Source organism: Haemaphysalis longicornis, unplaced genomic scaffold (genome assembly GCF_048455015.1).
Source record: "Haemaphysalis longicornis isolate Haplotype H1 unplaced genomic scaffold, Haemaphysalis longicornis Haplotype H1 scaffold_10, whole genome shotgun sequence".
NCBI lineage: Eukaryota > Metazoa > Arthropoda > Arachnida > Ixodida > Ixodidae > Haemaphysalis > Haemaphysalis longicornis.
The window spans coordinates 69,393,445-69,410,652 of NW_027526204.1; the positions used below are offsets into that span (position 1 = coordinate 69,393,445).

Genomic DNA, 17,208 nt, shown 5'->3' on the forward strand with positions numbered 1-17,208 from the left:
TCTGCTAAGCTTTGCTAGCGGAGCATCTAATGCAAGTTACTTCGTGGCTGCGACGCAACCTCACCGGCGAAGTGCACGGCATGGCAGGTGGGGGGGTCTTCGGTCGCTACGCCGCGCCCACGAATGGGCTGGGCGTGTGATTGACACGAAAACTCGGAGGAAATTCGGGGTGGATATTGCACGGCCGAGTTGAACTCGTGACATCTCGTGTTAGCGGCTGCTGCGGCGTGGTTCATTGTTCACGGTCGCCGTAGCAGGCATATATCTATTCCGACAGAGTTTTTTTTAGTAGAGGAGGACTTTCAAGCCCTCTTTCGTCTCTCGAAAGTACTGATGATGATGATGATGATAAAAGGCTTCCCCTTTGAATCGGGGTGACGGCATGCGCCATCTAACGTATATTATAAATTTAAATTTAGTTAACCCTCAACTCGGATTTCTTTTTAATTCTGCCCTGCCGCTACCCCTGGCTGGGATGACACTTTATCGGCTTCCCTGCTTTTTTCCCACCAATACTCCAGCCGCTGCTAAATAATACCTACTGCTGACCAGTTAATGCCTCCATCAAATGCGAAGGCCATTGCCTCAAGAAGTAGGACTTTTTCCCCAATTCTAGCCGGCTGAATCACTTGGCAATCTCTTACTATGTGGTCGATAGTTTCTTTATCCCTGCCACATCCCACATGTGTCATCCTGGGACGAATATTTGCTCATGTAAGTTCGAGTTCTCAAGCAGCCAGCCCGCGCCTCAAAGAGCAACGCTTACCTTTATTGTTGTCATAAAAGTTCTCTTTCCGGATCTCTTGTTTGCTTGCTTTATGGATTCCCAGTGATCTCTTCTTTTCCATCATTTCTGTCCACATGAGCGTCTCTGTTTCCTTCACTTGCTTTTTAGCTGCTCCCCCTTGTTTATTCGCCGCGGTCAAGTCATATTTAGCCGCCAGCTTTCGCGTCCTCTTCCGCCATTGGGTGTCCACATTTTTAAGGTACAGGCACCTGTGCACTCTGGCTGCCCAGTTCTTCTCATCTAAATGTCTAAGCAGCTCCTCAAAACGTATTTTACTTTGCGCTTCCCTCGCATCAAATGAAGCCCAACCCATATCGCCTTGTATCGCTTCATTTTTAGTCTTACTGTGAGCTCCCAGTGCTAATCTGCCGACTGCCTTTTGGCTAACCTCCAGTCCCGCTAGGATATCTGACTTTAGGCATAATACGGCATTAGAGAACGTGAGCGCCGGCACCATTACCCCTTTCCAGATGCCTCGCACTACCTCGTACTTACTGTATCCCCAAAGTGCTCTGTTTCATTACTGCTGCGTTTCGTCTCCCCTTCAGTTTGAGGTGTTCTTCATGGGCATTCAGGTAGCCTTTTCCGTAATTAAGCCAGATCTCCAAGTATTTGTACTTATTTACTAATGGTATGGCTTCCTGTTGAATCCTTAGTTGTGCTGTATGTGCTTACTCGTTAAACATGCATGACTCAAGATTTGTACGGGTTAAAATGTAGGCCTAGGTACGTTGCCTCATCACCACAAATGTCGGCCAGTTTTTCAAGGTCTTTCGCATTATCTGCAAGCAACACTATATCGTCCGCGTACGTCAATCCGGGAATCCGTTGCTCCACCAACTCTCCATTGCTTCGGTACGACAAGTCAAAGCCTAATCCACTCTCCTCAAATCGTCTTCCCATTCCTCTAATGTAAAGTGTGAACAGCAATGGCGAAAGGGGGCACCCCTGTTTTAAACCTCTTCGAATGATTGTACACGGGCTCTGTGCCTGTACGCCCTCCCCATAATACTATGCATTGGCTGTGCAGCCATCTGGCGCCCGGCTCCCTTTGCGACGACTTTGAGGGGGTTTTGATGCCATGACTGCCGAGGAGCAAGTGTTGTGCACGTGCGCTGCGGTTTTAGGGGACGGACAACTTCCACGGAAGCGGTGGTAGCGACCGCACCAGCAACCGCCCTAGTCGACAGTCAGCCGGTGTGTGCGCAAAATTACTGCAGACATGTTTTCGCCTTTTTAATGTGGTTCACCGGACATGCATTCCGCAGGTTCTACCATGCCATTATTCGTCAGCAAGCCAGAGCGTACGCTTCAGTAGCGACCGCTCGATGGAAAGGAGGTTCCTAGTGTCACTATATAAGCTAGAGGTTCCCATCGAGTGGCCGTGCTTTATTTATCGTCTGCTAGCAAAACTTTCCAATGTAGCGTTGCATGACCGTGCGCTTCATTTATCGTCAGCGCGCCACACGGTTTCTCTTGAGGCGTTACGCGGCAAACCATTGTTGCAAAAACTTCACTCGCCGAATAGATTTTTTATTAACGGCGTGTGTCTATTATCTGAGGAGATCTTTACGCATTTCAATGATTTTGTCCAGCGTCTTTGTCGCCTGTCAGGAAGCGGAGCATCCAAAGCTTGTGATTGATTGATTGATTGATTGATTGATTGATTGATTGATTGTAGGGTTTAACGCGCCGACGCAACGCAGGCGATGAGGCGCGCCGTAGTGGAGGGCTCAGGATTAATTTCAACCAGCTGGGGATCTTTAACGTGCGCTGAAATCTCGTACACACGGGCGTTTTTGCTTTTCACCTCCATCAGAAAAGCGGCCGCCGCGGCCGGGAATCGAACCTGCGACCTCGTGCTCAGCAGGACAACGCCTTAGCCACTGAGCCACCGCGACGGGTGCAAAGCTTGTGAAGGGAAGAGTTGAGACCACAAGAAACAGCGTGACGCCAGAAGGAGGGTGAAGGTATAGAGTCCATATAAAAAGACCAACGTCTGTTGAGAGCTTAGTCGAACAAGAGCTGTGAAGAGCAAAGTGAAATAAAGGAAACAGATTTGAAAAGCTGTGCTTGTTGCTATTCCTTTCTTCGTAAGCACATGTTTAAGTGGGTGACTTCCCCGCAACTGGGAGCTTTGAGGAGCAAATGGCGGCGGTTTTTGGAAATTCACAGAACTGTGAATTATAAAAGCAAAAGTTGTAGAATAATGCGTGCCGCGTGACACATGAACGTGATGGCACATGAGAAGCACAGGTGCACGCCAAACGCGCAGAGCCACGATTACAGGGGGGTGTGGTTTGTTCTTGCTGACGAGTGCACTGCGAAATGAAAGAAAATAAACTGGAGCAAACATGGTATAGCAGAAAAGAAGCCGGCCGAAGTGATGCCACAATTCATGCAAAAATTTAGAAAGCAGAGGGCAGCACAATGAACGAAACGAGGCGGAGACGAGCCAAACAAAGCGCTTGTGTATGGTTCATTTTATACTTGATAGTCTGCCGTCCGGTGTCCGCAGGCCGCGAAGGGGGCTCCTCCGTGATGCATGCAGCGGCGGCGCTGCGAGCAATCGGAGCGCGCTCGGCCCAAGGTTGGTCGGCCGGCCACTACCTGCGCGATGGGCAGCGTGCGGACGGCGCTCTGCCGTGCCGCTGCTGCCTTCGTAGTTCTGCCCTATTTCTGGGTGGGTTCAGCCCATTTTAACTGCCCCTTTTCGGACCGTATCCGTTTCTGTCGCGGGGAAAGCAAAAAAGCAGAATATTTGTGTTATGGCGACTAGTATATATTCGCGGCTGTTTGAAGGCAAGAAGCAAAAATATTGAGGTTTTCTGGTACTCCCATGGCCATTGCTTTATCCCCCCTCCCCCCAAACTCCGCCCAAAGTATTTAGGAACACGTTTTTGCTGGTAAAACATTTCACTCAAGCTTTCGCTTTTGTTCTTGTCAGCCTGCCAGCCGGCTACGTGCTTGCCACCGTCAATGACATTGGGTAATAACCCGGTAGATTTGATGTGGAACAAATGCTGTTTCTGGAGCCGCATGGAGCTCTTTTTGAACGGGATCTCGATGTCTCAACTTTGCTTAAGAAATCATACATTTTTCATACAAAAAAATCATACAGACGATGATGATGGCTGAACGCGAAGCTTTCTTGTGAGCGAGTCGTTGTAGTCCAAGTTTGGACTTCGACTCGTTGAGCTTTGACTGTAACTCGCACGCATTTTGAATTTATGATCGCGCCGGCTTTGTCATCGACCTTTTGCCATTTGATTTCACGCGAGTAAAGCTTTGTGTTAACATCGTTGCGGAATTAGACGGGGGTGGAGGTGTGGATGATTTTTCTGACTCATTACATGTGCACGTTCTTGCACCCCTCTCCAAATTCAAACTTATTGACCGTGTTAGAATCGAGCAACGAGATAGACGTCGGGTTCATAACGCGATGGACCCGGGTTCGATTCTGACCACGGCAAGCGTTTTTTTTCATACCACTTCACTCACAAACATCGTACCGTCGTCAGAGACAGCTGGCTTTCCTGCAGTGCCTTTTCGACGCGACATACGCCATCAGTGAGACGTAGAAAGCTTCACTTTAATAATGGTTCCAGAGGCGGTAGCGAACGGGCTAGGCCCGTTGCTGCGGTTTCATCCTTCGGTGTCACTCGCGAAATTGAGCGGCCGCAAAGAGGCTCCCTGGGCCGATTCGGGAAAAATTCGGGGCGCGAAATTAAAGGGTCTTATAGTACTATCGTTGCCTCAATTTTGAGCTGGTGTACCTCGAGCCATTCGATTTCACCACTCCAACTGGCCGACAAACCCCGATGCGCGCTCACTCTCCGCGGCACAGTCCGGCCGGCGGCCGCTCGGGCGCTCCGATTGCTCGCAGCGCCCTCTGCGCAGTACTGTGCGTGCATCAGCGGCGCGGACACGGCCTCCCATAGAGAAGGCGCGCGGACGGCAGACTAGCAAATATTTCTAGGAACCATAGCTTGTGTTTTCTCGTCTCGTTCATTGCGCTGCCCTCTACTCTCATAGTTATGTACCAACTGGCTAAAGTTTAAACTCTTCACGCAGAAAGACACAAAAATAAAATACGCAAGTGCAATATATCAGGAACTATCGCATGTACAATTATGAGTTGTTAATAAGTATCGCAAGTACAATGTATCAGTTGTTATTAGGTATCGCCAAGCTTCCGCTTCAAAACAGATGAGCAGACTTAAGTGCGCCCAAGAAATTTCGTGTCTGAAAGCGGACGGAGGGCGATCACTTAGAAGTAGCGCGTTCCATCACCCGCTTTCTTTTTTGCCAGTCGGCCTTAGTCACGTGATTGCATCGTCTGCCGCCGACGGCAGAAATGGGCAGTAACTGCTTCTTAGGACGGCAAATTTTAAACAAAACGTCCATAAGAACGCCTAAAATAATAAAAAAATTAACTTCGCAGGGAAAGACAGACTAATAGGTGACCGGTAAAAAGCGCAAAGGCTCATGGGTACGTCGTCTGCTACAACCACTTCCGGTTCGAGATCTCTCCTGCCCTCCCGTACGCCTGCGTGTGCTATCGGCTGTCAGGCGCGTGTGTGCGTGTTGTTTACTTTGTCACAGGGTGCTTACCTGTCAGATAAACCACTAGTAGGGCCAATCGTTATTATTTATGGAATTCCCGGTGCATGAGCGTTTTTTTCCCCGGTGGAAACAGATAAACAACAAGCACACACGCGCGTGAAAGCCGGCGGCGTACGGGAGGCCAGGAGAGCTCTCGAACCGGAAGTGGCGGCTCTCCGAGGGAGAAAACAATGCACCCATGAGCCTTTCACTTTTTACCGGTCACCTATAAAGTAAAAGCGTAATAAAATAGTGTTGGATTTAAATAGTTGGATTTGCTTGGCCCCAGTGCAGCAGTGGAATGAGAGAAAGCAGTCAAAAACGCGCCACGCTCTAATCGCGCCTCCTTGGAACGCGCTTCCCTGGACCGGTTACGTCACCCCAATAATCAGCAAATAGCATTAATTACTTTTTTGAAGCGCTTGAACACCGCCTCGAAATAGTATCATTACGTAGGCGTCCCAAGTTTCGCTCAGACATTGGGCATTCGGCTACTGGAACCTGGCAAACCATTCACTCAAACGTGATCTCAGCGAAGGCAAACACACAAAAAAATCCTATCAAAGTTATTTACCTGCGTTCTAAGTCACCTAATGGACGGGAAAGTGAAATGACAACGCCAAATCACGGAATTTTATTTTCTTCAAAGCATGCCTCATGTTTTGAACCCAAAACAGGTAATTACTACTGGCTTAAAACTACTTTTTTCTCAAGAACACATAAAAACTAGCACCTAACTATACTACCGAGCTTACCCTGGAAGCGTTACATTCGTTGATAAATGCTGTGAAATTACACGGACGCGAGTGCTCGGGACGAACTTTTTATTCGTGACACATTACGACAAAGAACCAGGATCGAAACATGCGTAGGAGGATCAACATATGCGCCGAAAGGTGGGGCCCCGACTATATACTCGGTGATTGCCCTAGTCGTCCAGGAAAGACAGGTCTGGGACGAGTACGGGTTCCTCCAGGAGGTCGTCGAAGTCAAATGCAGCCGGGAACGGCACTCCTCCGATGGGGTAGTCACCGTCTTCATTGGGTTGGACGACCTCCGGCTCCACCGCGGGTTCCTCGGCAGCACCCTGCTCTACGGGTGCCTGGACTGGCTGGCAGACGAGTTTGAGCCGCTTTGCAGGCTCCGTGTCTTTTTCTGGCGGGAAACAAGGCAGAAAAAGAGGAACACTTTGAGTGTTCTCCAAAGTACGTCGGTGAAATGCTCAATAACGAGCTAACAAGCGGCGTTTCTTACAGGAAACGATGTTATAGTACGGGTTGAAAATGCCGTTTTGAGTGAGCACAAATTGTGCAGAGGCTTATGGCAACACCAGCGACATGTCCCCGCAGGGTTTGTAAATAAAGCAGTGGCTATTTTGCCGGCAGATTAGCCCAGAAGATGAGTTGCCGGCAGTTTGTTTTTCCTATTGGGTGGCCCAGACCACGTGATTATTCTGCCGGCAATTAAGTGGGAGCTATTTTACCGGCAGATTAGCTCCAGGGAAAAATTGCCGGCAGTTTTCCGGCAATGCTCCGACACCCGAGGCGTCAACTTGCACACTTGTTTTTTTACAGGTGTTCGAAATTTCGTAGCATTGAAATAACAGTCGTGAATTTTAGCCATGCAATCGATATTTCGGCTGATCGTTGTTTCTATTCCGCTACTGGGCTTGAAATTCTGCTACGACCCGCCGCGGTGGCCCCAAGGCGTTGTGCCGCTGAACACAAGGATGCGGGTTCGATTCCCGGCAGCGACGGCCACTTTTCTGATCGAGGAGAAAAGCAAAAGCGCCTGTGATTGCGAGATTTCGGCGGACGTTAACGATCCCCACGTGATCAAAATTAATTCGGAGCCCTCCACTACAACGCGCCTCATCGCGCTGCGTCGCGTCGATTCGTTAAACCCTACAATCAATAAATGGAATTCCGCAAAGGAAACAGCAAGGGACTTTCACTGTCTGTCAGTACTGTAAATAATTTTGATAATATTTGGCACAGGGCTTTGAACCTATCAAATAAGCAGGTAGCTGAGGGAATGCGATTGGATGACATGCCTTGAGTTTGAAAGCAGGAATATAACTGACGCAGCACTTCAGCTGTATTTTTTAATGCTGTACCAAAGTTGGATATGCAGTCTTGCTGGCTCGTTTTTGGTCGCTTCGATCGTCTGCGCGTCCCTTTTCTATACCTTAACGTAATTCGCTGAACAGTATCTGTCAACCTTCTCAAGCTCGGCAAAGCTTGAAAACTTAATATTGTTCCCAACGTTCTAGCAGTCTAGCAAAGTTTTAGCAGTCCGTCCGTTCCGTTGCTTACGTTGTTAGAGGGTTTTCCGGGACCCGTCTGCGCCTGCGCGCACGGAAGGGCGAGGAGGCGCGTACATGGCGAAGGCAGGCCGGCGGAACTAATCCCCCTACCGCGACGAATGCACAAGTGCCCAGACGGGTCCCGGTCAGCCCGGTAACGACCGAACGGACGGACTGCTAAAACTCTCTATTGGCGCCCAGGGGCAGCATCGCCGGAAAACTGCCGGCAAAATAGCAGCCACGAAAATGTGCCGGCAGAATAATCACATTGTCTTGGCCAGCCAATGGGGAGGAGCTGCCGGCTACTATTATGTCGGGCGAATCTGCCGGCAGCTGGTAAAATTGTCACTGCCTTGTATTAAGTCCCGCGCCACGTTAGGCCTATTCCAAGACATGAGAATACAGTGACTACGAAGAAAACGCACAATCTATTTTTCTTCTCCAATTCGAGCGGCTTAACGCACGGAAGCCACATCTGGGCTATGAGGTGCGCCGTAGTGGCGGAGGACACCGTACTAATTTTGACCAGCCGGAAGTTTTCAACAAAGAGCGGCAAATATAAAACTGCTACTGGCGCTTGTTTGTGCACGCGACATCGCTGTCCGTGGTTACAAAAAAAAAAGAAAAAAAAAGCTTCAAACTTGCTCAGTGCGTTATCGTCCCCCTTATCGAACGATTTCTGCACTACAAGGCGTCCATAAAACGTGCTTTACGCTTACCATCAGCCGAATCTCGTTGCCGTTTCTGTGGCGGGCGCTCTGGGATCTCTTCCTTGTGGAAGCCGCCGAGAAGGTGCCACCACTTGCGCGCCAGGTTCTTCAGCAGCAGGCGTCGGACGATTCCCTTGTCTCGCGTGCACTCGTTCAGTGTATCGAGCTTCTCCTTGGCGCAGGAAAAGACCGCGCTCACGTCCACGATCATAGTGACGAAGTGAACAATGTCACTGGCAGGTTGGCGCTCGCAAGAACGGACGGCCGCGCGTCGCGTACAGGGGAAGGCAGATAGCAGTCTGAGCTTGGAGTTTCCGGCGTCTTGGCTTCCCCCTCCCTCTTTCTACCTTGGCTCTCTCACCCTCTATGTTTCAACTTGCTGCATGCATGAGGTGTTGATGAATCATAAGTTGGAACGGAGTTGTGAAGGGCCCGGAGAGTTTCCTCTCGCAGCTCCCTTCCCTTTCCCCCCTTTCCAGAAAATTTGGAGCGATAAGAAGGGTGGGGGCTTGACCTTTGGCTTTTGTTGCCGCGCGTTCAAACGTTGGTGCTTTTGTGTCCAGTGGTTTTGAGCTGAGGTCGTCCATAATAAACCGGGCGATGAGTTTTTTTTTTTTTTTTTTTCTGAAAACGCGGCTGGTTTCTGGGAGCACCCAAAAGCACCCGTCCTTGTCTTTGCTCGCTAAATATTATTTCCGTTGTATGAACCAACCCGCCCAACAACACGTCTCTCTGCCATCACACTTTTATTTTAAAAAAAATCGCTCCATGGAGACAAAGTTTTACAAAGCAATGCCTCGCAATCCAATTTGGTCAACGCCGCGGCGGCACTGAGCGGCCACTAAGATGTCTGGAACGAATAATATTAAAGCCGATTTTGCGCTTCTGAATCCTTTGAAACAGCGTAACTCTTGTTGGCGTTCGCGGGCGAACGAGTGCAGACGTTGTAGCCCAATTCTGCGTGTGTTGGTTCCGTAGCGCTTACGGGAGGGCGATCTCCTGGCTGACTAACCCGGCAAAGAGAGCACAAGCTGTCTACTTCTGGGAAAATTAACCTTTCTCTCTCTCTCTCTCTCTCTCTCAAACACACACCGGATGGCGGCAGTCGGACCTTCCAGCAATTCGGCGTCCATAGAGGGAAAGGCCATCCGATGACCGCGCTATCGCTACCGTTCTCCTTTTCTCCCTCCTCCCGACCCCCACCCCCTTTGTGTGTTTCCGGCCGGCAGTTTTTTCAACAGGTGCTGAAGTCGCTTAGCGGATGGCTGACTGACTGAAACACAAAATTTACTGAGAAAAAGGAAGAGGAAGGGAGGGCGTAGGGGATAGAATGGAGTGCAATGTCGAGGCGGTGGTGCCATCTTGTCGCCCAAGCGATGTACCTTCGCTGGCGTGACAAGCAACGCTGGACATTGGGAGCCCCTATACAGCTCCGCTGTTAAAATGGCGGCGGAACAGCGCAAAGACGACAAGAAAAGGTGGGACACACACACGGCGCCAAGTCATCGTATCAGAGCGCGGCACTTCGGACTTTTTTTTCAGCAGGCGCGTTCTTGTCTCAACTAAAGGCTGACGATTCCTTCCTCGTGAAAAGCACGCAAGCAGCGACGGGATGTTTTGCGACTCGATGCCCAGGTCGCCTGAACTTTTCCACCGTCGAAATTTCGGACCTGTATTTTGCGGCAGGATGCAATTGGCATATTCTGGGCCGTGCCCTTTCAGAATGCCTGCGCCGTTAGTGTTGGCAGCTTTCTGGAGGTACCCTTCCATTTGCGCTCCACCTCCATCAGTTCAACGACGGCCAAGGCCGTATTCAGAAAATTTTTTGGAGGGTGTTATTTGTTATGCGAAGGCAGGAGTTTTGCTGAAAGGAATACCTAGTCTCGCTTACGCGCTGCCTATTCAAGAAATTAGCAGTGGATTAGCTCGGCTGTGCCAGGAAATACGTCACGTGAGCTAAGGTTCAGCTGGTTATTCTTAGCTTTCCTGGTTGTCTAGGATTAGCTTGATGATCATGCTTACTGCTGCTTCAATGACACACACGCGGTATACGCTTTATGTGACAAGTGTGAAAGCGGCTCCGTCGCAGCGTCACCAATTGCCCCAGAGCTAAGCTGGCGCACGCCCATAGACGCACGCCTAAGCTGGCCCACAGGCGCACGCCGGTGTTGCTGCGACGCACAAGCCATCGGTTGCACACCCGGCCACCTCTCGCATGACCATCTAGTGGACCGGGCTGCCCCGTCTGCCAGACACCGGCGTCCGTCCCGGACGCCGGCGAAGACGCTGGGCGCGTGGGGTGTCTGAGAGACGCCGGGCAGCGAGCAACGTTCTGTGCTCCGTGTGACGTCACTGCTCCTCACGCATGCGCAGCATGGCTGTCCAGGAGCCACGCGAAACTGCTCAACCTCGACCAGTGTAGCTCACGCTAAAAAATTTCGGCGACTGTCTCAGCCCCGAACCCCACCTCTGACTACATCCCAGACGACGGCTTGTACGTCCAGAAAGATGGATTATGCATTTATGCATACGGCCCTGCACAGCCCGGGCCGCTACTGCACTAGCGCGTTTCGACAAGAAGTTGGACAACTTGCTTCCGGAACTGAACATTGACGCGGATGTTTGCTACGTCGATAACTTCCCGGCTGAGGTCAAGCCAACGCTGACGACCTCTCACCGGAAGTGGAAGAAGTGTTCGGCGTGTTCTGCACAACACGACTGGCGGTGTTTTCGCTCCCAAACGAGGTTCCGGTGCAGAGTCAGCTGCGGTTTTTGAACACCAGCATGGTTGCACGAATTACCACGTCTGCGGAAGCTATACCCCGCGTTCAAAGAAGGTGTTTTTCGTCTTTCCCTCTGCCCCCGCACTGAGCGTATGAATCGTAGCTTCGCCACGGCCGACCTCTACCTCAGGAGCGTGCTGCAGCAGACCCCCCTCCGGAGTCATGCGCAGCTTCACGGCGGAAGCGCACTATGGTTGTTAGCAGAGGGATTCCCGCAACCACTTCCTGCTCAGTACATCTCAGAAGCTACTGTCGGAACCATGTACTGTATGGTCCCCCCAAAAAGCCGGGTCCAGTGAGGGGACTGTTATGCTATAATGCCGCGAACAGTGCATTGGGTTTGTTTGTTTATATTTTGTTTTTACTGCCAGGCGACGCCCGGCTGTGTTATCTGTGTCCCAAGCGAAGCGCGTGTTCCATTCTTTATTTTCATGCCTTACGGCGGTTATCTCATTCTGATAAGGAGAGCGTTTCGCCCTAACGTCACTAGCCTAGAATAGTGTCACTAGATAAGGTTACAGAGTATCGGCACTCTTTTCTCCTATTGTTCTGTGCCGCCGCCGTGATCATTGGCCAGTTGGCATCACGCGACACCTAATTGTTTACACTGCGACGATTGATGGGCACCGCCATTTTGTTGCTTATGCGTTTTCTGTCGGTCAACTGTGGTAGCCCCAGCTTGGCCTCCATGCTGTGCGGCTGCGCGCCACTGGCGTCGTTCCGAATGCAAATCGGAGATAACGCGCTTCGCGAAGATTCCGAGTTGCTGCGCCTTTGGCAGTGTGGTTCACAAATGTCAGAGGGCGCGGCGAGAGGGCGCGGCGGCACTCATCGGAGCAGCATGTTTGATTCTGCTTGGCTTGTTGTGCAAGTTGTATTTTTCATCCGACCGCTGCCATGTGCCGAACAACCCGCTCATTCTGGGCCTGCGCTGTGGACTGCCAATTTATCGCACAAGTGGAAAACGCCTGCACGGACAGCATCTTTTTCATCGACTCAGCGGACGGGACACCGAATTGGCTGCACAACTCGGGGACGTCGACCATCCAGGATATAAAGTCTCCGGTAGAGCCCTGTCTTCTCAGAGGGCGCGGCGGCACTCGTCGGAGCAGCATGTCTGATTCTGCTTGGCTTGTTGTGCAGGTCAGTTTTTACAACACGCTTTCTGGATTTCGTTCAAGTTCATACACTATTGTTGCGCTGCCGTGCCCTCAAAGATGTATTCATGTTGTCATAGATTGCTGGTCTGTTTTTCTGCTCCTGTTATGTGGCGACGTGGAAAGTAACCCTGGTCCCGAGATAGAACAAATGTTGAAGGATATTATGCTTCAGTTAAAAGAGCTAAAGGAAGCGGAAACAAAGCGCGATGCCACCCTTTCTGAGGTAAATGCGAAGCTGTCAAAACTAGACGAGGTTCTGGAAATATTGAAGGCAAACGAAGAAAAGATACAGAAACTGGAGGGAACAGTACAGCAGTTGAAGAAGGCCGTGGCTTGGCAGGACCGAAGACTGCACGATTTTGAAGATCGTTCACTCAGAAACAATGTAGCTAGTCGTCTACGGAATTCCTGAGGTTCAAAGAAACAAGACAGGATCTAGAGGATAAGGTTTTGCGTAAGGTTTTCGGCGAAACACTTGGTGTTTCCGTCAGGTCTGTAGAACGAATTCACCGAGGCCGCAAAAAGACCGCCATAGGCCAGTTATCCTCCAGCTGTATGATTATAATGAAAAAATGGAATTGTTTAAGAACTGCTCAAAGGTTCTGATGTGTCGATCTCCCACGATTATTCTCAAGCTACGCAGCGCATAAGAAATAAGTTGTGGCAATCTGGATTACAGGACAAGCGTACTGGTGATAAGATGCAATTGGTGCATGACAAATTGTTTTTAAACGATGACGTTTATGAGTGGGACGACACAGCTGGTTGCAGGGTGTTTCTACGTAAGTCTTCCCGCTCTGAAAAATGACACACCCAAAATAAAACTGCGCATGCGCAAAAGACTCTCCGATTGCTGTGCCTGAATGCTCAAAGTGCATGCAACAAGCAAGAGCAACTCGTGCACATTTTGCTTTCTATGACCCACACGTAGCAGTAATATCGGAGACATGGTTGCACCGTGAAGTTCCAGATAATTGCATATTTCCTCCTTCATACACTTGTTATCGGAAAGATCGCCAAACGAGAGGGGGCGGAGTTGCAATTCTTGTTAAACGTGAGGTATCGTCTGTTTCCTTGCCTGATATGAACAGCTGCCACGAAAGTGTTTTTTGTAAAGCTGCAATTGCTGGTAACCCCATTATTATTGCGGGAGTTTATAGGCCCCCTGGCGCCCCACCTGCTTTCTTGATAGACCTGTACGAGCACTTAGAAAAATACCGAAATCAAAACATCATTATCGCGGGTGATTTTAATATGCCGGGCATGGATTGGGAATTGATGTAATGTGGTTCGATCGATGTGCAAAGTGCTGAAATATTACTGGACATGTCGCTAGTTTCTCCCTTACGCAGACCGTCCTTAATCCTACGCGCGTGACAAGTTCAAGTTCTTCAATATTAGATCTCATTTTCTGTTCCACAAGTTTTGAATCCTGCATGACAACAGTTTTTGATGGCATTTGGGATCACAAATTGATCAATTTTAATTGTTCTTTACCTCGTAGAACAAGGTCCTCTATACCCGAGCCCGTAGTTGTAAAACAGTATTCTGCTGCAGACGATTTCCAGATTGTTCACTACCTAGAAGAAGCTTTGCTATCATTTTGCGACAGCAGTGTCAACTCTCTATGGACAAGGTTGAAATTTTATTGCCACTTCTGCATTCGCAATTTTGTTCCAGATAAACTTAAAAAAGTTGGCCGTGCGAACCCCTGGATAACTCGCGATCTAATAGACTTCTTGCGTAAAGAGGCGCCTCTGGTGCCAAACAGATGCACTAGGCCGTGCCGCCATGTTTCGGTCGCGAGCAGACGACTCCTGCCCGACTGTTATGACGGAGAGCGGTCTGCTTTTGTTCTACATGGCTAACTTGATGTCAGCGCTGTTTCTGGCACGTGAAAAATGGTGGAAACCTGCTGCGTACCGTTGTGCCACCAACGCGGCTACCGCGACGAGAACGGGAAAAAGGTAAGCCACCAAACAACGATGTCAACGTGAAATGTGCACGCGTGCATGCTCTGCACGTGGAAACCCGCCGCGGTGGCTCAGTGGCTAAGGCGTTGCGCTGCTGAGCACGAGGTCGCGGGTTCGATTCCCGGCCGCGGCGGCCGCTTTTCTGATGGAGGCGAAAAGCAAAAACGCCCGTGTGTACGAGATTTCGGCGCACGATAAAGATCCCCAGGTGGTCAAAATTAATCCGGAGCCCTCCACTACGGCGCGCCTCATCGCCGGCGTTGCGTCGGCGCGTTAAACCCAACAATCAATCAATCAATCAATCTGCACGTGGAACGGATACCCGTTCCGATGTCCGTACGGACAAATCCCGTCTCGGAGACACTTGAAAAATCTTCAGGAGTGGAGTTTCTTGTAATATTGCTCATCGCTACTTTGCAATGCCTTGGTACGCACTAAACCGAAGCGCCACTTACCTCTGGTCTGTTTGAAGTGCAGCACGCAAGCGTGTACAGTGTCGTGGTACGAACAAAAAGCTACAATGCAAAATTTAGGTTAGTAATTTCCGCTGTGAATATTTGTGTGGGGTTACGTTGAACTTTGGTAGCTATTTTCAACAAGCTAGTAAAAGTATAAGCGCCACAGTTACGTGTAGTGGGACCACGCTTTGTTTTGCAAGTGCGCATGGAGGCTACGCGCGTTGGCGCTCTTAAACAGGAGGCAGTTTCTGGCTTAAGAATGGCACTGACGGTCGTTTGGTGTTAGCTTTGATCCACGCATGACACGGTGCACCGCCGACGTTATAGCGCGTGCAGTAAGCTTCGTCGACGGTCGAAAATACTGGGTCGTTTGTTACCACGTGTACGCGGCTTTCGGGCTGCACGAAACCCACCGCGGTAGCTCAGTGGCTAAGACGTTGTGCTGCTGAGCACGAGGACGCGTGTTCGACTCCCGGCCGCGGTGGCCCGTTTTCTTATGGAGGCGGTAAACCAAAAACGCCCGTGTGTACGAGATTTTGGCGCACGTTAAAGATCCCTAGGCGGTCAAATAATCCGGAGCCCTCCACTCCGGCGCGCCTCATCGCCTGCGTTGCTTCGGCGCGTTAAACCCAGAGTCAACCAATCGGGTTGCACAATGTGAACATCGGCTTGCATGAAATTTGCTTGCTTGTCGATATTCATCTGCTGTCACCACTTATGCTATGAAGATGTTTTACTGTGTGCCTGGCCGTTACAGTTGCGCCTTCCTAATCTTTAAAAACTTTTCCACCAGGTCACGTATCACAAATTCCCTGCAATCAAGAAGGTTCTGAAACAGTGGATTATCGCCATCAAGCGAGACCCTGGCACCTACTTCAGCATTGAGCGGACAACCAAGGTGTGTTCAAGGCACTTCACAGAGAACGACTTTGTCCCCAATGTGGCAAGTGGGCGAAGATACTTAAGGGAAAATGCTGTTCCATCAATTTTTCCATTTTTAAAGAAAGTTGTACACCGACCTCCTCCCAAACGACAGCCCCTGCAGACACTGCACATGCCACAAGACAGCACAGATGTTGCTTGCTCCGACAGTATGTTCCCTGACCAAGACCGGTTGGAACTTTCAGGCACTGCAGCAGAAAGCAGTGTTGTGCCTGCAAGCACAGACGACTCACAAGCCAGAAGTTGCTGTGCTTGCAGAACAGCCGTGACAAAATTGAAGCAAGAGCTGGCAGAAAAGAATTTACAACTTGCCGAGCTACATAACCAGGTCGGGGTACTCAGAAATGCCAGTGATACGCTTAGGAAAGCAAATGAAGACCTGCAGCAAGTGTTCAACCAAAGAAACGAAAGTGTCAGGAAGGCAGAGAGGGACCTCGAAAGATCAAAAGAACAAGTTGTCTGCCTCCTGCGTAGGAACCAAGAGCTCATAAATGCGCATGCTGTTTCAACCAGGGAGCTGGAGAGCAAGTTGTCGGAGGCTAGCAAGCAGATGCGAAAGTTTTGTGTAGAGCTTTTTGTAGACGATGACGAGAAGATGCAGTTTTACACCGGACAGCGGAGCTATGCCCATTTCAAGCAACTGCTGGAATACGTAGGGGCAGAAAGTGACAGCACCTCCTCGGACCATCCAAATACGGAGGGAAGAGGCCGCAGACACAAGCTTTCCACCGAAAACCAGTTCTTTTTGACGCTTGTCAAGCTGCGAACTGGGTTTTTTCACAGGCACCTGGCGCATATCTTCGACATCTCTGCGAGCACAGTGTCTAGAATTTTCTCAGCCTGGATTAACCTGCTCTACATTAGGCTGACGGAGCATACCTGGTGGCCACCACGAGATGTTGTAGACTCAACAATGCCTGAAGCCTTCAAGAAGAAATACTCAAGTACACGTGCAATAATTGATGCGACAGAAGTTAGGTGTGAAGTGCCAAGTTCTTTGGTTCTCCAGTCTGGGACATATTCGAACTATAAGTCGACCAACACATTTAAAGGGCTCATAGCAATTTCACCAAACGGGCTGGTTAGCTTCGTCTCGGACCTATACATGGGGTCGCCATCGGACAGAGAGCTTGTCATCAAAAGTGGATTCCTAGAACGAGAGTTTACGGATGGAGACACGGTGATGGCGGACAAGGGCTTCAAGATCAAGGATCTTCTGGAGAAGAAAGGCGTTGGGATTAACCTCCCACCATTTCTCAACAAGGAGCAGTTTACCGAAGCAGAGGTGCGCGAGACGGCAGACATTGCATCCTTGCGTATTCATGTGGAGAGGAGAATTCAGCGCATCAAGACGTTCCATATTTTTGACAAGGTTATTCCCCTTTCTCTTGGTCCTATAGTGAACCAGATATGGGTTGTCTGTACTTTGCTGAGCAACTTCCAGACACCAATAGTGAAGGAACTCGAATGAAATAAAGACGACTG

The 17,208-nt window shown here is 50.0% G+C and overlaps 1 protein-coding gene across 1 annotated transcript; it reads right to left on the reverse strand.

Moving 5' to 3' along the window:
• Positions 1-6,208: 6,208 nt before the first annotated feature.
• LOC144158699 (uncharacterized) lies at positions 6,209-8,831 on the reverse strand. The gene is made up of 2 exons (XM_077689755.1): positions 8,417-8,831; positions 6,209-6,547 (listed from the first exon to the last, which is right to left on the reverse strand). Exons 1-2 carry the CDS (start codon positions 8,616-8,618, stop codon positions 6,321-6,323), a joined length of 429 nt encoding a protein of 142 aa, XP_077545881.1. The 5' UTR covers positions 8,619-8,831; the 3' UTR covers positions 6,209-6,320.
• Between the last annotated feature and the right edge of the window lie 8,377 nt (positions 8,832-17,208).